The sequence below is a fragment of the Lepidochelys kempii genome, chromosome 10, assembly GCF_965140285.1.
Source record: "Lepidochelys kempii isolate rLepKem1 chromosome 10, rLepKem1.hap1, whole genome shotgun sequence".
In the NCBI taxonomy this organism is placed as follows: Eukaryota; Metazoa; Chordata; order Testudines; family Cheloniidae; genus Lepidochelys; species Lepidochelys kempii.
The window spans coordinates 36,938,029-36,958,364 of NC_136389.1; the positions used below are offsets into that span (position 1 = coordinate 36,938,029).

Genomic DNA, 20,336 nt, shown 5'->3' on the forward strand with positions numbered 1-20,336 from the left:
GGGTTTGGTGATGCTGTTTGGGGAAAGTCCTGTTTCAGAGCAGACGAGTGTGACAGGCTGGATCACAGAAACCCTCTTGGGGCTGCGAACTGATGTACCAAGACTACTTCTGCCCCTGCTTTCCATACTCTGGGTTAATTAACAAGTAAAGAGTGATTTTATTAAATACAGACAGTAGGATTTAAGTGGTTCCAAGTAGTAACAGACAGAACAAAGTGAATTACCAAGCAAAATAAAACCAAACACACAAGTCTATGCCTAATACAATAAGAAAACTGAATACAGATAAAACCTGACCCTCAGAGGTGTTCCAGTACGTTTCTTTCACAGACTGCACACCTTCCTAGTCTGGGCACAATCTTTCCCCCTGGCACAGCCCTTGTTCCAGCTCAGGTGGTAGCTAGGGGATTTCTCATGACTACAGCCCACTTTGTTCTGCTCCAGCCCCTTATATGGCTTTGGCACAAGGTGGGAATCCCTTGTCTCTCTGGGTCCCCACCCCCCACTTCTAAATGGAAAAGCACCAGGTTTAAGATGGATTTCAGTACCAGGTGACCTGGTCACATGTCCTGTGAGACCCCCCCAAGCCTCCATTCCTCCCAGCCTGACTCACAGGAAGGCCTGCCTGCAAACAGAGCCATCCACAGTCAATTGTCCTGGCTGATGGGAACCATCAAGATTCCAAACCACCATTAATAGCCCACACTTTGCATAATTACAATAGGCCCTCAGAGTTATATTTCAAGTTTCAGATACAAGAGTGATACATTTATACAAATAGGATGACCACACTCAGTAGATTATAAGCTTTGTAATGATACCTTACAAGAGACCTTTTGCATGAAGCATATTACAGTTACATTATATTCATACTCATTAGCATATTTTCATAAAATAATATAGAGTGCAACGTCACAATGAGGATTTAAAACAAAACGGAGTAAAACACAGAGGAAATAGCTCAGGCTGGCAGTGGCTACCAGCAGCTGAGGAAGACTTGTGGGACCCCTCTGGGAAGCCTGCTGATGCTGCTTCTGACATGCATCATTCGATCACTGCTCTTATTGGGCAAGGTCCACCATCCCATTTCAGCACCTCACACTGGCTTTCCTGGCTTCTTCCCGCCTGGGCACTGCTTCAGGGAGCAGTGCCATGGAACCATGCAGAGGAGTCCACTCTGAAGAAGTGAACTGCAACTCAGCCTGAGGTAGGGCTGAGGGTTTTCACTCATTCTTGTCTTCTTTTGGATCAAGAGGAGTGTAGGGGCTTGGTGCTGGAGGTTCAGGAGGGCTGTAGCATAGCAGAGGGGATGCAGTTATGTCTCAGGGCTGGAGGTTCCCAGAGTAATGTAATGCATTGCCAGCAGATCGAGGGGAGGTGATTATTCCCCTCTATTTGGCACTGGTAAGGCCACCTCTGGAGTGTTGCGTCCAGTTTTGGGCCCCACACTACAGAAAGGATGTGGATAAATTGGAGAGAGTCCAGGGGAGGACAATGAAAATGATCAGGGGGCTGTGGCACATGACTTACGAGGAGAGGCTGAGGGAACTGGGCTTGTTTAGTCTGCAGAAGAGAAGAGTGAGGGGGGATTTGATAGTAGCCTTCAATTACCTGAAGGGGGGTTCCAAAGAGGATGGAGCTCGGCTGTTCTCAGTGGTGGGAGATGACAGAACAAGGAGCAATGGTTTCAAGTTGCAGTGGGGGAGGTTTAGGTTGGATATTAGGAAACACTATTTCACTAGGAGGGTGGTGAAGCACCGGAATGGGTTACCTAGGGAGGTGGTGGAATCTCCATCCTTAGAGGTTTCTAAGGCCCAGCTTGACAAAGCCCTGGCTGGGATGATTTAGTTGGGGTTGGTCCTGCTTTGAGCAGGGGATTGGACTAGATGACCCCCTGAGGTCTCTTCCAATCCTAATCTTCTATGATTCTATGATGCAATATAGTAGCAGCAATGCAGGGGTGTCTCAGTGCTGGGGATTCCTGGAGGCTGTAAAGTAGCAGAGGGGACGCAGGGGTCTCGGTGCCAGAGGTTCCTGGGGGCTGTAACGTAGCAGTGGGGACACGGTTTTCTCAGTACTGCAGATTCCTGAGGGCTGTAACGTAGCAGAGGGGATGCAGGGGTGTCTCAGTGTTGGAGGCTCCTGAGGACTGTAATCTAGCAAAGGGGATGCAGTCACATCTTGGTTATGGATCCTCCTAGGGGCCGTTCTCTAAAATTGCTCAGTGGCTGCCACCCTGGCTTGTTGCTTTCCATCCATGCGGGAAAGAGGTGTGGTCAGTGAAAAGACCTGACATTTGAACTTATGCGCAGACATATGAGTTCTATTTGCTGTTCCAAAATGTCTCCCCAGTGGGTTTATTTCCAGATCAACCCCCAGAATGAAAGCTGCTCAGTGTTTCCAGTCCCAGGCTGGGGATGTGCAAGTGCTCTGGGCTTTTTGTGAATGGAAGTGTGGTTGTGACAGAAGTTTCACGTGTGCCATTCCCAGCTGCCTTTGCTTCTCTCCGTGGAGGCTGCTGCGTCTCTGGCTTGTGCTGACCATCTTGCCAAGCAGTGAGACAAGCAGCAGGCGGGGAGCCCAGAGCAGACAGTTTCCATCCATTTGCTACTGCCTTTCCCATCACAGGAACTCTCCGGATCGACATTGAAGCAAAACATTCACACCTTACAGGGTTGTTTTATTTCTGCTTGAGCAGGAAGCTGCAGCCGATGAGAAGTTAGAACCTCATGTTGTCGGGGTTGCAGATTCGCCATGGCAAGAAGGATTTCTCAGCTGTTGAGCAGCAATCGCTCTGCAGATAGGGGTGCATGTTGCTCACATGCTCTTGTTCTCTGATTTAGCTAACTGCATTCTGCTCCAGACAGGGCTCAGTAACACATTCTCTTTCACTGATTAGGGAAGAAAAGAACAGCTCTTACTCTGTTTGTATCCAGGTGGATAGAATCATGCCTAATGCTACGGAGCCAAGACCTGCTGCTCCATTATATCCATGCAATACTGCTAGCATCAGCAGGGCTGTGCAGATGCAAACAATAGAATTTGTCCGGCTAAATCAATTCTAAAACTGTTGCTGCTTCATACCTACCCCTCTGAGCCTCCTGCTGCTTCACTCCTGCCTCCTATGAGCATCCCTCTGCCTTGCCCTGAACCTGCCTCTGGTCCCTACAGTGCTGCAGCGAAGTTAACACCTCTCCTTTCCCCCTCCCCAGGTCGGAGAGCAGCCTCTCTAAGTTTGCCCATCGCTTGTCAGTTAAGCAGAAGCAGGAGAAGAGGAGGAAAGCTGAGTATGCCTCAGCTGAGCTGCCTGCAATCCGTCCCAGGTCTCTGAGCATTGAATGGTAAGAGCTTCAGGGCAGGGCTGAGAGGAAAGAAGGTTTGGACCCCAGCCCTCAGCTTTCTGCTGAGATCCCCGCAGAGTAGGGAGCTCTTTGGGGTTGTCTGAGCCCCACCACAGTTGCTGTTGTCGGTTAGTGCTGAGTGACGTCAGGGGTGTACAGAAAGGGTACTAGGAGGCTACCCATTCGCACTCCTCCTCCCAGCACTGGAAGCTACCCTCTACCAGAGAGAATGGTGAAAGACACTTGCAGTACAGGCCTGGGGTGCAGCCGCTGTCTCCCAGCCTGAGCTGGAGCAGCTCACTGGGGTCTCAGACACTTCCCCAGTGATATGAGGCAGAGGGGATGCCATGACTGGCCTCTTCCAGCATGTGAGGCAGGGGTGACCCCCTACCTCCTAACAGACCCTTCAGTGTGAGGCAGAGGGGACCCACCCATCATAGACCCCTCCCAGCATGAGAGGTACAGGGGACCCCCCCACAGGCCACTGTAGTGTATGACAGAGACCCCCCCCAACAGGCCCCTGTAGCATGTGAAGCAGGGGTTGACCTCAGGGGTTAAGTGGTATAGGACACAGAAAGCTGTTATTCCTTCCCAGGATGGAACACAGAGAATGGTTAGGGTTAAAGGTGCCAAAGGAAGACAGCTCTCTGCCCATGTTGGCAGAGGGGACTCGGGAGGCTAAAAGAAGCTTTGCAAGGTTGGGAGTCAGCACTGGGTTCCTGTTTGCCCTGCTAGTCCATGAATGTATCTCTGGGGGAGCAGGGAGCATGCTCCAGGAGGTGTGTGATGAGCAGATGATGTGACCAGCAGATGATGAGCGCTAACTATGTGGGATGGATACAGCTTCGGCAAAAACTTTTAATTAAGACGATTATTTGTTCTGAGTGAATAAACAAACTCGCTGCCCGGTGTTATTGCAAAACAAAGGGATCCAGGCTCCAATGCGAGTCCTTTGGCTCAAGGTAAAGAGAAGCCAGGAGACCAGGCAAAGGAGGTCTTTTGCTTGAACAGCCTCTAGACACCTTTACATTCTCCCTCCTTTAGGAGCTTTGGAGGGGTGGAGCAGGAAGCTGAAGCCACGTGGGACTCCCACGGCTTCCACCCCTTCATTCCACATGCAGGCCCCACCCAGCCTCCCTCACCAGCTGTCAGGGGATCAGTGCAACTGGCACCTTGTCAGCCAGCCACCCACCTAATGTATATAAACTGGAGCAGGCTGCGGTTGTAGGAGGCAGGGTTGTCTGATGGTTAGAGCATGGTGCAAGGTGTCAGGAGATTTGGGATCTATTCCTAGCTCTGCCATGGACTTGCTCTAGGTAAGTGACTTCACTTCACGGTGCCTCATTTCCTCCTCTGTAAAATGAGGGTCATGATCCTTGCCTCCCTTTGTAAAGTGCTTTGAGATCGTTGGGTGACGTGCTCTAGCAGTGCAAAATATTTTTATTGTGGTGTTCTGTAGGTGTGACACCCCTCCACCCCTGAGACTCTGCATGCACTGCTCCAGTTTGAGCTAAACTGCCAGCTTTATTCTGAGACTGCTCACCTGTTTGAGATGGAAATAATTTATCCATGGTTTGTGTGTCTTGATGAGATAATCTTGGAGCCTGCTCATAGCTCAATCCTCTCAGCATTAGGGAAGGATTTTTCTCAAAATGGGAATTGTGCCTTTATTATTAATTATTATTATTATTATTATTATTCTTGATTGGATAAAGAAATCAGAACTTTAAAAAAAAATCCTTAGGAATGTCAAGTCTGTTTTTTCCCTGCTTTTGCTGGAGAATTCTGGGCCATTTATTCTAAGCTCTAACTGCTTAATGGAAGGAGTGAGGGTGTTGAATCCTTCAGATAGGCTGCCTTTCTCCAGAATGGTAATTAGGCATCAAAGTTAAATAGGTATGAACAAAACCCACAGATTTTTAAACAACCTGACTAAAAATCCCTTTCCTTTCCAATTGCTCAGCTTTCACTCTCATAGCTCTTCTGATGTCCTCATTCCATCCTTCAACCACCATGGGATCTTCCAAACTAGACAAGACCTAAATTTCTAATGTGCAACCCAAAAAACAAACAAAAAACCCAGTTCAGCCCTTCTTTTTCCAGCATAAAGAAGCAAAAAAGGCACAAGCCCAATTCCCATCCATCCCCCTTTGCTGGTCACCTTTAACCATTTAATTCTTACCGAGTTTCCATATTATCTCTGGAGTATGTTTCAGCTTCAGCTGTCAGTGCTGGGGGGAGCCAGCTGTCTCATGTTTGTTTGGCAATAATAAATGATAATATTTCACAGAGTTTTGTGAGGCAGCCTGGAAACAAATCCTTAGTGAGGAGTAATCACCTTTAGGTAAAACTTGCCAAACACAACCACTTTGGAGACCAAGGATAGACAATCTGTGGCTCGGAATGACAATTTTTCTAATATTAGGGGGTAGCCATGTTAGTCTGTATCCACAAAAACAACAAGGAGTCTGGTGGCACCTTAAAGACTAGCAGATTTATTTGGGCATAAGCTTTCATGGGTAAAAAACCCACTTCTTCAGATGCATCAGAAGAAGTAGGTTTTTTACCCACGAAAGCTTATGCCCAAATAAATCTGCTAGTCTTTAAGGTGCCACTGGACTCCTTGTAATTTTTCTAAGGTTATCCCACCTGTCGGGGGTTCTAATGCCTGAATGTAACCTGGAATGTACACTGGAGTGTAACAATCATCCCCCATTCACGTTTGTACCCGGCAGTTTGCAACACCTGTGGCTCACTTACACCTTCCTTCCTGCACAGGTATGCTAAGAGTACTTCCTGTCAACCCACCATAATACACCCATAGAGATCAGGCATAGTCTGACTCCCAGCATTGCCAGAGCAAAGCGGGTGGAGGCAGCCATTGACCTCTGCTGGCAGCACACTGCAGCACGAGGTGGGCCATTTCCAGGCAGGGGAAACCCAGCTCTCGGGGTCAGGCTGGTGATACTGTAGGAAAGCACTAACTTCACTTGTGAAGGTGTAGTTAAGGGCTGCACTTCTTGTTCTTCTCCTAGGCCTCTAGATGAGGTACTATGCCTCTCCAAGGCACATCCTCATCCTCAGGCATCGCAGCTGGGCAATTTGCTTCTTCCTCTTCTTTTGGGAGACCAGATTCACAAGTGTTCAGTCAAGCAGTGTGAATAATGGGGCTTGCAAGTCACTGGGGTGGAGGAAAGAAATGTTTTGGGTCAACCCAAGAAATTTTTCAAAATGTTCGGAAAATCCAAAAATCAAAAAATTGTTTGGGTCAAACAAAATATTTTGTGTCAATCTTGCTCATTTTAAAATAGTTTTGGGTGTGTATTTAATCAAATTAAAGGAAGTTTCAAAACAAAAAGTCATTTTGAACTGAAAAATTGAAACATTTCATTTAGAAAAATGTCAAAACAGAACAGATTTTTTTCAAAATCTTGGGGTGCTTGGGGGTTTTGACTGAAACAATTCAGCAAAACCGGCACGAATCTGCAAAACATTTTGGTGTTGCTGAAACTGCATTTTTTGCCGAAAAAATATTTTGGCCAAAAAATTTCACCTAGCTCTAGTGTTCAGTAGTCAAGTGTACAAAAGAAAGTGGACTAAGACAGCACAACATTCAGGCTTCATTCCTTCCTGCACATATTCTGACTTCTCTCATCAAGAACTTCTTGACAGGTCTCAAAGATACTACCCTATGCATAAGCTTGGAATGATTAGATTTTTATTGGTAAATGTTGATTTCACCTCACACACACAAATTGACAAAAAATATTTCCATCAATAATTGAAATGTACAGAGGCAAAGTAAGGAATATGATACTTGAGAACTTGTTAAGAGTTTGATTTAAGGACATTGACTTTGTATGTTTTGACATGATGTTGACATTTTATGTTTTGATTATTATAAAGTTTTAACTTTTTGAATCTCAACCTCTGCTATCATTAAATAATTGTCTGATCCCCCCCCCCCCACCCTTCCCAATTTCCCACAACTGAAAATTTAAATAAATAAAAATAGAGGAAAATGCTTAAAACCCATAATTTTGTGCAACTGTAAAAATTTAAATTGAGAATAGAAAAAATGCTTAAAAATAAACATTGATATTATCTGTCAAAATTATAACCTAAAAATTGAATTCTGCCAAGCCTATATATACATAAGCATACTGTAACAGTCAGAGCCATAACTGAGCCCCTAAGCATCTTAATGTCTTCATGGGATATTGTTTGGATCTTCTACTTACCCCTTCCGCTGTTGTTCTGGTTCAGTAGGAAATCCAGGAGCTGCAGTAGGCATATTGTTCCAGTATGAGAATTTAATTTACTTTCAAACATACATGGCCAAGTTTTCAAAGCCGCAGCGTGCCTGTGCGGACACCCACCTGCACACTGTTCAGCACTAACATGCAGTGGCAGATAATAGCATTTTAAACCCATCACCTAAGCATTGGGGTTGGTGCTGGAAAAGGATGTGTGCAGGTGCTCACATCCACAATATTGTGGACGGACGCACATCTGCAAGCTGAGTGGATTGCCATTCGAAAATGTGGACCACATGTGGAGGTAACACTTTGTACGCTAAAGCCAGGCCCTGCAAAGGGGACATTTACTTGCTTGGCTTTGTAATGTCATCATTCCATTAGCTCCCCCAGACAATGGGGTTTTGGTTGGACCTGGAGGTCTGCAGTTGTCTTTGCAGGACTGGAACCCATGTTGTCAGTGCTTGGACATGTACATTTACATTCCTCAGTTTTATGTAAAAGTACCTAATGTGTACTTGTAAATCAAACTTGCAGGCTCTTTTTGGTGTGTGTGTGTCCGTGTCCTAGCAAGTGGGGTCCAAGACCAGGCCTCTTATTTGTTCTGGTAACATAAATAATAATACATATATTGGTACATATCCAATTCATTGATTACCTCTCACAGCACTCCGTCAGGTGTGTAAGTGTTCCTCATTCTTTAGATGCAGAAAATGAGGCACCAGGAGGCTGAAGCTAAAATTTTCAAATTTTGAGGCCCACTGATTTGAAGTGCCCATTTAGGGCTCGATTTTCCGAGTTACTGAACACCCACAATAGGAGCCGCAGTTATTTAGCTCCTCTGAAAATCAGGCCCTAAATGTCAGAAGCTGAGCACCCAAAAGAGTAGGCACCCAAATGCTGCTTTTCAAAGGAATTTAGGTTTCCAAAACTCAATGATTTCAACAGGAGCTAGGCACCTAGATGCTTTGGAAAATCCCATTAGGTGCCTAAATACCTTTAAATATCTGCCCCTCAGTGATTAGCCCCCAAGATCACACAGGCAGTCAGTGTCTGAGGAGAGTCTAGAACCCAGCTTGCTTGGCTCCCCTTGCCCTGTGTCCATGAGATGCAAAACATCAATGGTCCCTGTTGGTCCTGTGGCACAGTACACGCTTTATTTAGGCAGCACATATTTATGTACTCTAAAAAGCAAGTGAAACAAGATTTTGCTCCTGAGTTTAGCTGTAACTACACGATGCCTGCTATGTTCTACTTGGTAAGAAAAAGGGTGGGGGGAGTGAAGTATTGAGAAAACACTTATTTCATTCATATGTTATTTACTAATATAAGTACTTCATTATTAGACTTTTTTAGGCTATTTTTTTAAGCTGGTCCCACAAAGTCCCTTCTGTTAGGGATCTATGAATATGCCATACTGCCTCAGACCATTGGTCCTTCTCGTCTGGGATCGTGCTCATGGCAAATCCCAATCCTTAATGCTTCAGAGGCCGGGCTGAGAGGTTGTGGGGCAGTCTGATGTGCAGCGGGAGGGGACATGCAGAGAGTGGAATATCCACATAGTGGCTTTTGTAGGATATATGAAGAAGGCCTGAACAGTGTTTTTATTTTTAAAATTATTCTTTCCCTGCTTATTTCTTATATTAGAAATTCAGGTCTGTTGTGTTGAAAGATTGTATGGGCAGGTGGAGAAATTATAAGATTGTGGTATCACAGGTTCCAAGAGAGAGCAAACTAGGAAATTGAGAGAGGAAGGGATTTTCAGTGACACTGTTTATAACGTATTGATTTCTGTTTGTTTGTAATACCTGTTTAACTTCAGTGACCAAGCAACACATGGGAGAAAAGGTCTCGTTGTTAAAGATTCAGCACCTTCTCCTACTCAAGTAAGGACTGAGAAAATAAACATCCCAACTTTAACACCTTCATTGAGTCCTCTAGCAAACCGGAGATGACAAAATTTGACATTCTTGGTATTTCTAAGGTTAAAAAAAAACAAGCAGAAATCTTCCCACAAACCAATTTTATCCCTTTGCCACAGATCACCTTTAACTTTTTGCATACTTAGAAATTATCAGTTATTTCTCTATTTTACATCATCTCTTAAGCGGCTTTTAATCCATAATAAAGTCTGTGTTCAGCTTGTCCCTTTAACACCCTCTTGCAAGGGACTTCATCAGAAATTCTAGTGCCTTTGTCTCAGATTCCATCTCCTTCGATGTTTCTTTTTTTCATGCTCCGGGCTTGTATCTTTCAGTTCCATTTGATTTGGTTCATCTTTCATTAATTCACTCTCTCCTTTTCTGTTTTTTCTTTCTTTAACCTCGGGTTCTTTCTGCTTCTCTTCCCTCTCTACTTTTCCTTTCCTGCCCCTTTACCTCTGGTTGTTTTGCATATCTCCCCAATTTGTTTCTTTCCCTTTGTTTATGTTCTTTTTTTCTAATCACTCCCCCCTTCTCTGCACTTCTTTCTCACGTTTTTCACATTGGGGAGCCTCACTGTAATGTATCATGAGACTAGAATATCATAGAATATCAGGGTTGGAAGGGACCCCAGAAGGTCATCTAGTCCAACCCCCTGCTCAAAGCAGGACCAATTCCCAGTTAAATCATCCCAGCCAGGGCTTTGTCAAGCCTGACCTTAAAAACCTCTAAGGAAGGAGATTCTACCACCTCCCTAGGTAACGCATTCCAGTGTTTCACCACCCTCACAGTGAAAAAGTTTTTCCTAATATCCAATCTAAACCTCCCCCACTGCAACTTGAGACCATTACTCCTCGTTCTGTCATCTGCTACCATTGAGAACAGTCTAGAGCCATCCTCTTTGGAACCCCCTTTCAGGTAGTTGAAAGCAGCTATCAAATCCCCCCTCATTCTTCTCTTCTGCAGGCTAAACAATCCCAGCTCCCTCAGCCTCTCCTCATAACTCATGTGTTCCAGTCCCCTAATCATTTTTGTTGCCCTTCGCTGGACTCTCTCCAATTTATCCACATCCTTCTTGAAGTGTGGGGCCCAAAACTGGACACAGTACTCCAGATGAGGCCTCACCAATGTCGAATAGAGGGGAACGATCACGTCCCTCGATCTGCTCGCTATGCCCCTACTTATACATCCCAAAATGCCATTGGCCTTCTTGGCAACAAGGGCACACTGCTGACTCATATCCAGCTTCTCGTCCACTGTCACCCCTAGGTCCTTTTCTGCAGAACTGCTGCCTAGCCATTCGGTCCCTAGTCTGTAGCTGTGCATTGGGTTCTTCCGTCCTAAGTGCAGGACCCTGCACTTATCCTTATTGAACCTCATCAGATTCCTTTTGGCCCAATCTTCCAATTGGTCTAGGTCCTTCTGTATCCTATCCCTCCCCTCCAGCGTATCTACCACTCCTCCCAGTTTAGTATCATCCGCAAATTTGCTGAGAGTGCAATCCACACCATCCTCCAGATCATTTATGAAGATATTGAATAAAACCGGACCCAGGACCGACCCTTGGGGCACTCCACTTGATACCGGCTGCCAACTAGACATGGAGCCATTGATCACTACCCGTTGAGCCCGACAATTTAGCCAGCTTTCTACCCACCTTATAGTGCATTCATCCAGCCCATACTTCCTTAACTTGCTGACAAGAATACTATGGGAGACCGTGTCAAAAGCTTTGCTAAAGTCAAGAAACAATACATCCACTGCTTTCCCTTCATCCACAGAACCAGTAATCTCATCATAAAAGGCGATTAGATTAGTCAGGCATGACCTTCCCTTGGTGAATCCATGCTGGCTGTTCCTGATCACTTTCCTCTCATGCAAGTGCTTCAGGATTGATTCTTTGAGGACCTGCTCCATGATTTTTCCAGGGACTGAGGTGAGGCTGACTGGCCTGTAGTTCCCAGGATCTTCCTTCTTCCCTTTTTTAAAGATTGGCACTACATTAGCCTTTTTCCAGTCATCCGGGACTTCCCCGGTTCGCCACGAGTTTTCAAAGATAATGGCCAGTGGCTCTGCAATCACAGCCGCCAATTCCTTCAGCACTCTCGGATGCAACTCGTCCGGCCCCATGGACTTGTGCACGTCCAGCTTTTCTAAATAGTCCCTAACCACCTCTATCTCCACAGAGGGCTGGCCATCTCTTCCGCATTTTGTGATGCCCAGCGCAGCAGTCTGGGAGCTGACCTTGTTAGTGAAAACAGAGGCAAAAAAAGCATTGAGTACATTAGCTTTTTCCACATCCTCTGTCACTAGGTTGCCTCCCTCATTCAGTAAGGGGCCCACACATTCCTTGGCTTTCTTCTTGTTGCCAACATACCTGAAGAAACCCTTCTTGTTACTCTTGACATCTCTGGCTAGCTGCAGCTCCAGGTGCGATTTGGCCCTCCTGATAACATTCCTACATGCCCGAGCAATATTTTTATACTCTTCCCTGGTCATATGTCCAACCTTCCACTTCTTGTAAGCTTCTTTTTTATGTTTAAGATCCGCTAGGATTTCACCATTAAGCCAAGTTGGTCGCCTGCCATATTTACTATTCTTTCGACTCATCGGGATGGTTTGTCCCTGTAACCTCAACAGGGATTCCTTGAAATACAGCCAGCTCTCCTGGACTCCTTTCCCCTTCAAGTTAGTCCCCCAGGGGATCCTGGCCATCCGTTCCCTGAGGGAGTCGAAGTCTGCTTTCCTGAAGTCCAGGGTCCGTATCCTGCTGCTTACCTTTGTTCCCTGCGTCAGGATCCTGAACTCAACCAACTCATGGTCACTGCCTCCCAGATTCCCATCCACTTTTGCTAGCTTATTCTAAGCTATTTTAGTAAAAATACTGTACATTCCACACTTTCCCATGTATCTCTGCTCTGCATTTTGGCAGTCCATTGCAAGCAGTTAAAGGATCACTGATGAGAGGATGTTTGGGTTCAGTTCCTGGCTGTGCATTGGTAAATCACTTAATCTCTGTTCCTCAGTTCCCCCTATTTGTAAAATGAGGCTAATAAGGAAACCTAGACGTTGAAGCTTATTGAGGGTTGGATTGTGCCTGCCCCTGCATGGCTGGGGAAAAGAGGCAAGAAGGTTTCCCCTTTATGCCCCTACACAGAGACCAGGTAGACGTGCTGATCATGCATTCCCCTGAGCACAAGGACTGTGCAGGATTAGCATCCACAAAAGCACTAGCCTCTGGCAAGTATAGCTGACCCTGAACACTGTAGTGTGGGTAGGCCCTAAAAAGGGTGCTCCCTCTGCAGTAGAGCCCTTAGAGATACCATACCTTCTTTTGGCAAGGTGCGTCCCGGCGCTCCAGGTTGGGGCAGTGTGTCTCTGCAGTACCAGCCCCTTTCCAGGCACCACAGAGGAGCCAGGTGTCATTGCATTATTATTGGCAGATTGCTCAAGCCCACATTTTAGGTCTGGTTAAAAAGCAAAACGCTTTTAATGGAAATGTTTTTATGATGCAGTTTCAAATTTTGTAATGCTGTAGACTTTCTCTTTGGGTTTAAGTATTCCCTTGCGGTATGTGACCTCCACAATTGCAGATTTGGGCTGAGGCATGAGAACCAGAATGTGAAAATGATTCGCACTTAACATGGAAGTGACCAGTGTGTTTTCATTGTCATATCCTAGTACTCCTGATTTACATGAGGTTAAGTGAGATGAGATTTAGGCCTGTTTAATTTTCAAGCTCTTAAGAAGACCTTAGCCAAAGAGAGGAAAAAATAACTAGAGTGTGGGGGGAAAAGAACAGCCCTTGATAATTAAAGAGGGGGTGGGGGACATATGTGTGGGTCTGGGGTATGTGCAGGTGCTTTGGTCAAACCTGTGACTAGTGAGAGTGTTCCTGTCACATGAGATTTTCAAAGCAGGCTTAGAGCTGAGGATGCCCAAAGCCCACTAAATTAATGGGAATGGAGTGTCCAGTTCCCGTAGGCGGCTTTGCAAATCTCAGCCACTATTCCTAAACCACATAGGCCTTCCCCAGAATCTCATGCAGTGCTCTGAATGGGGCAGGCACAGTGTTGAAACAAACCTGGAGGCACTTTGTCTCGACTGGGAGCGCTTTAAGCCATCACGCAGGAACAATGGCCAAGCTATGGGGTCATTTGTTCTGGTATTTCAGCAGCTTCTCATGATTTATGGGATGTTTTGTTCTGCTGCTTGTCTTAGCTCCCCCCCTCCCCACCCTCCCTGTCTCTCTCCCTTCTCCATTTCAACTTTTCCTCCCCCCACTTCCAATTCCCCTAATAACTTTGGAGTCTCTCTGCCTTATGAAGTAATGGTATCTGTGACTTATTGAATTAGCTGTATGGAATTGGACTTTGACACTGCACTTGCGGTCTGCTCCAGTGTGCGATGCTGCTTTGTGAAACTCAGGATTGCCAAATGCTAACACACAGTAGGACCTGAGCCTGAGCTCTTCGTTCCGGCTACACTCCCAGTGGCTTTTCCGACAGAGTTTTGCTTTAATAAGTGATTCAGGATCAGGCCCCTGGAAACTAGGTTTGTGATAAACGAATGTGGGAAAGAAGAACTGCAGTCCAGAAACCAGGGAGGCTCCTGTGTAAGTGCTGAACTCCCTCCTCCTCCTCTCACCACTCACTGAAAGGGGGGGCTTTATGTTAAGGAGGGGGGTTAGCTGTTTACCTACTGGAACACCATTTTCCATACCAAGATCACCTTGGAATCTTCTCCCATCTAGCCAGGATCCCCTTCCATCTAGCTGCAAACCTCTTGACCCCTGTTCTCAACCCCCAGGTTGAGAACCTCTGGGGCTAAGCTCCTGAAGTAGGAGCCAGATGATTTGGTTTCAGCTGTGCCCCAGACTCCCTTTGTTACCTTGGGCAAATCACTTAGACCCAGATTCACAAAGGAATTTAGGCTCCTAACTTCCGCTGATTTCAATGGAAGTTAGGAACCGAAATACCTTTGACAACCTGGGCCTTAAGCGCTGAGCCTCAATCCCCCCTCTGTAAAGTGGGGATAGCACTTCCCTGCCTTCCTGATGTTATGAGGATAAATTAATTAATGACTGTGAGGTGCTCACATCCTGTGGTGAGGTGGCCCATAAAGGTACCCAGAGAAAAGCAAGCTTTGTCATTAGTAAATAATTTACAGTGAATAATTTATTTGACAAAAATCATCTTTTATCCTTGTAGTGGGGTGGTCACCTGCTCTGGCCCTGAAAGGCGAGAGGAGCTCCCGCCTGGCAACTCCCCAGGCTGCAGGCCTTGTCAAAGGCCAAACCAGGTACTGGGGTTGCAGAGGCTGCAGCCCAGGGGTTAGGCAAAGGCAGCAGGTCCAAACCCCCCTTTACCAATGATGAATGGCTTATACACTGCAGTCTGCCCCAGCGAGCGGGGGCTAGATGGTGACTGGCAGTAGCCATAGACTGAGGCGAGGTGGGGATAGAGGGTTGGGGGTTCCCTGGGGAGGGGAGACCCAAAGCTGTGGGGTTACTGCAGGGGGTAGAACTCTGCTGTAGAGGTACACCGGGGTCTGGGAGGGACACGGGGGTCAGTGGCAGGTGAGACACCGGCATGCGGAGGGCGCTCTGGGGCGGCAGAGCTAATTCCCAGGACTACCGACAGGAGGCGCGGCGCCGGTGAGTCCCGCCTTGCTACAATCCTGTTTGCAAAGTTCTCTGCAAACAGTGTGAGAGTCTCAAAGGTAATTGCTGTTTGAAATAATGCAGCACATAATCCATGGCCTGCGGATCATTCACAAATTGCAAACAAGTCACAGTTTGCACCATGTTGGTTCTGTAAGTCCTGTTTCCAGCAAAGAGTTACGCATTAGAGCTGAAAATCCCCCCCCCCCTTTTTTTTTTTCAGCGTAGAACTTTAGCCCTCACAGAAACAGGGTCATTAATGCCATTGAATCAAAATGCACTCTGGGGTTCAAACCAGCATTTCTCCCCCCCTCTGTTTGCTCCAGTCATTTGCACGGGCAGGGGCAAAACAGGAGAATCTTGACGTGATTTGGGAGATGCTTTTCTAAACTCATCTTGTATTTTAAGCCCAGCAAGTGAAATTAGGCCCTGTGCCGTGGACCATCACACAAGGCCAACACACTACAAGCCTCACTTAAGGATTAAGTACCACCTATAGGGTGTGTGGTCCCGTAGTTGGGGGGAGGAGGGGATTTCTCTCAGGGTGATTAAAGCAGCAGTGTGCAAGATAGAAGCTGGTGCTGAAAGCTTGTGAGAAAGTGGGTAGAGAAGTGAGCAAGCACCCATTTCTGCAATGAACTGGGAAGCCTTATGCAACAGCAGATAGCACCCTTCAGTGATGTGATGGAGCCACTTATAGTGTTCTCTTTGTACTGCCAGAAGGTTGCTGCTTAATCTTAATATGCTGATGTTAGAAACCAGGAGGCTTCATGATAAATAGACCATGGCAACAAGAGCCTGCTCCAAAGCCCATCGGAAGCAATGGAGAGACTCACTTGATTCAGGCTCTACCTGTGTAGTAAATGATGTCCTCCACTGTTTGCAGCCGTGCCAAATAACAGGCAGTGGCTTTTGAAAACTTCAGTTGTGAGGTCAAAGCTTGTGAGAAGCACAAATACTGGAGTAATTTCGACCAAAGTGCGACCTTTAAACTGGGGCTAAATGGACGTTCACCAGATTCACAACATTTAGTTTAGAAATGTCCACCACTTCTCCCTCAAGGAATAAGGGCAGCTGGGGGAGCCAGTGTTTATCTGGGGCCTGGTCTACACTGGGGGAGCAGGGGATCGATCTACATGAATAACGTAGCTGAAGTCGACGTACTCACCGCGGTGTCTTCACTGTGGTGAGTCGGCTGCTGTCGCTCCCCCCTCGAGGCTGCTTGCACCTCTCATGGCCCTGGAGTGCAAGAGTCCAGGAGAGAGCGCTCGGGGGTCGATTTATCACGTCTAGACTAGACACGATAAATCAACCCCTGCTGGATCAATTGCTGCCGGCCGATTTGGCAGGTAGTATAGACCTACCCTAGGACCTACACAAACCAATGTTTACTTCTGCTGTTACTGTTGATTCGGCAGCCCCAGCTAGGCCCTAGTCCTGCAAACTGCTCTGTGCAGAAGGATCCCATCCATTGTGGCTTTGCACAGATACACCTTGTAAGGCCCACTCACACAGAACAGTTTGCAGGATGGGGTCTCAGCACTGTCACTGGAGCTATGCTGGCATCGTCAGTCATGCTGGGGCACCAACGAAGAAGGAATCAAGTAAAAAGCCAGGTTTCTTTTCTGATCATGGGGAAAATCAAATTATTGTTATTTGTATTCCAGTAGCTCCTAAATGTGCCATTTGAGATCAGGGCCCCATTGTGCTCAGCACTGCACAGAAACCTTGCCGTGAAGAGCTCCCAGGCCAGACAAAGGGTGGGAGATGGGAAGCATTATCTCCGTATTTCAGACGGAGAGCCAAGAGTACATCTACACAGTGCATAGTTAGTCCGAGTGATTGGCACCTGGATCTGGGCACGCAGGTTAGCCTAGCCTGGCTGCAACATCCCTTACCTGTGTTACTGTGTCCTCACTGTTTCTGTGCTTGCCTGTATGTGTTCATGGGCATATGCCATGGTTCTTTGTGCTGAGATGCTCTAGGATTCTTTTCCTGTCACCTGTGCCAATTGTGGGAGAACTTGTCTGTCCCTTTGGGGAAGTTGTGTGAAGAGCATAGGAGGATTTCAGCACTCAGTGATCTTGCCTGCAAAGTGGGCAGGTTTCAGCTGAGCTAAAGCACAGCTGCTGCCGTAACTCATTCCCCCAGCCATGCTAGCGAGCATAGGTCCCAAGTGCCGGCAAGCACATGCGTGAGGGATTGGTGAGTGGATGGTCAGGGGCTAAGCAAAAACACATGTAGGAGCAGGGGCTAAGACTACAGTTTAGGCACACCCTAAGAAGTCAGTGTAAAAACTGAAGCATGTGTTCCACCGGGACTAATGGGCCTGATTTTCCTCTCCCTCACACCAGAGAAGGTCAGGAGCAGCCCCATTGAACCCAGAGCGAAATGTGGCCTGTGGTTAAAGCACCAGACTGGGACTTAGGAGATGTACAGATGGAAAAAGACAAGGGGCTTGCCTGTTTGCTTTGGTTTTGTCTGGATGGTTGGTTTTCCATTTCAGCATCAGGTTTCTCTTCACCACGGCCCTGATCCTGCACCTGCCACTCCTGTCCGAGCCAACGGAAGTGGAGGATATTCAGCATCTTACAGAATTGAGGCCCAATCCATGTGCCCATTCTCCTCTCCTTTCCTCACCCCTTGGTTCCAGTGTTTCTGTAGTGCTTCATGCCTTCCTTGATACAATGTTAAAATGCTAGGGCAGCTGGAGGGTGGGGAGGGGATGGTACAACACATATTTGGTATTTGCAACAGAGCATGTCACTAGAGTGTTTAATCCCCACGTGACTGCGATGTTCAACCTTGCTCTTCCCACTCCACTTTTCATATACACCTCCAGCGGCCAACTACCTCCTTATCTTTTTCCTTCCCTGGCTCCCATATTCTGCTTCCCTTTGCACATAGCTCCTGTGCAGAACAGACGAGAGGTGCAGTGGGAGTGAGATATTTTGTGCCACTGCACTGCAGGAGAAGCTGTCTGGGCCATGGGGCTTGCAGCTGATGGGTCATTTCTGGTTAGCAAGTGGTCAAACCACCCATCTTTTTTTTGTCTTTTGTACGAAGGGCATTTTGCAGAGAACTCAGCCTTAAAGCAGTGAATGTTGCCTTGCCCCCATGGGACTCCTGGAATGCTAGGCAAACCCTGCCCTCAGTCACACCCAGTGCACAGTCCTCAACACCAGTGGGGTTTAATGGGTATAAAGGAGGGCAGAATATGGCTGACCATCTCCTTCCTGCAGCAGGACCATCTCCTTCCCACTTGAAGGGTGACCTAAGCATCCGGAAACTTCATCCTCACTAGGGAATGTAGGTGTTTCCAGGGTCAGTCCTGGCATCTGAAGCTCTTGTATAGCGCTCTGGGTAAGGTTCACCACATGGACCAGCACAGCAACTCTGCACCACCCATGCTGCAATTCTGCCTACCTGCTGCACAAGGGTGAACTTCCCCTTCCCTGCTTTAACGGGGTCTGCTACTCACTGCTCAGCAGCACCTCCTCGTGGCTCATCTGGGAATTAGCTCACTACTCTCTGCGTCCCATCCTGTGGTCACTTAGCCCATTGCCTCAGTCACTCCCTCCACAGCCCCTCTCTCACTAGTGAGGAGCTGCAGTCCTCTCCTTTTTGGCTTAGCCCTCCGTCCAAATCACACTCATCCTCCCATTCCGGGGTCTCACCAGTCTCTTTCCACAAAGTCTCATGCAGTCTCCATATCCACTGGGCTGACTGTGCCACTCCTGCAGTGGCTGGTAGGGGAACCAGGCCCACCCTCAACTCCGGATTCCAGTCCAGGGACCCTCAAACCAGCAGTTGAGGTCTATGCTTTCTTGGACTTCACTGCTCCTTCCCTGGACAGCTTCCTACACTGCCTTTGTCAGGCTCCTACTCTCCCCCTTGTATTAGGGAGTGTGACTGCAGGCTTACGTTCCTGCAGGCCCCCCTAGGCTATGTTCCTGCCCAGCAAGAGCAGCATATGGCTAATTGGCCTCTCTTGTCACCTTAACCCCTTCAGTGCTGGGGTGTGGAGAGAACACCCCATCACACCTTTGCAGAGACCAAAGTGCTGTGAAAGTTTCACCAGATTCCCAGGACCCGCATGACTGCCCCAGTGTAGGGGAAGTCTTGGGAACACTTACATCCTGATGGGCTCAGTTCAAAGAGCAGCAGAGCTAGTGCAGATGGGAAGTAGGTGGAGCAACTGCACACCTGTCTCCATCCCATGATGCTCTGTGTGCTCTCCCTTGCTCAGCTGGCAGGCCAGGGAGCACTTGTGCAGCAAGTCCCCATGGCCAGTAGTCCTCATGGACAGTCATCTCCTGGAGCTGCCCAGACAGTTCTAGTTTAGGAGAAAGCACTCATTGGGGAAATATTTTTAGCATAAAGTTTTTATTTACAAAATACAGAACATTTTGTAACATCAGTGCAGTATTTTAAACAACTTCTCTCTGGTTCTTCTTTTCTTTAGAATTCAATAAAACAATGTTCAGCCGTAAGACTCCGTTGCTGTCTAGTGAGGGTGTCAATGCCTCCAGTTTCAAGTAAGCCCTCACCCTTCTATCAAGGGCCTAAGAGTGCTAGAGCTGGACCCAACCCCAAATCAAAGCTGGGAGTCTGTCTTCTGATCCACCCAGACCCTTCAGTTGCCATTCATTACCAGAGAATCTGAGCCTTCGAAATAGCTTGGATGTAGAGTTGCAGGAATTGCCATTCTCAGTAACAGGGAACCCCCTGTGAGCAAACCCTGCTATTGAGCAAAAAGAAAAGGAGTACTTGTGGCGCCTTAGAGACTAACCAGTTTATTTGAGCATAAGCTTTCGTGAGCTACAGCTCACTTCATCGGATGCATACTGTGGAAGACTGTGGAAGATACAGAAGATGTTTTTATACATACAAACCATGAAAAAATGGGTGTTTATCACTACAAAGGGTTTTCTCTCCCCCCACCCCACTCTCCTGCTGGTAATAGCTTATCTAAAGTGATCACTCTCCTTACAATAAGAAAAGGAGTACTTGTGGCACCTTAGAGACTAACCAATTTCTGATCACAGGCATCTCCCTGTGCTGGGCCCACTGCCCAGGGTCCCCCTCGCTCTCCCCAGATGCTCACTGCACCCAGCTCCGGACTGCTCCAGCCCCAGCTCCACCACTCTGTCTC

General features: G+C 47.3%; 1 protein-coding gene across 9 annotated transcripts in view; it reads left to right on the plus strand.

The window, feature by feature from the left end:
• LOC140918455 (ankyrin repeat and fibronectin type-III domain-containing protein 1) overlaps positions 1 to 20,336 on the plus strand; it is a 574,998-nt gene that overhangs the window by 488,077 nt on the left and 66,585 nt on the right. For 6 of the 9 annotated variants that reach the window (XM_073362896.1, XM_073362893.1, XM_073362895.2 and 3 more), the window contains one exon: positions 3,213 to 3,341. The exons of the other annotated variants lie outside the window; for them this stretch is intronic. In XM_073362896.1, coding sequence (XP_073218997.1) covers positions 3,213 to 3,341 — 129 coding nt within the window. The remainder of the gene's footprint in view (positions 1 to 3,212; positions 3,342 to 20,336) is intronic. 9 annotated transcript variants of the gene reach the window in all.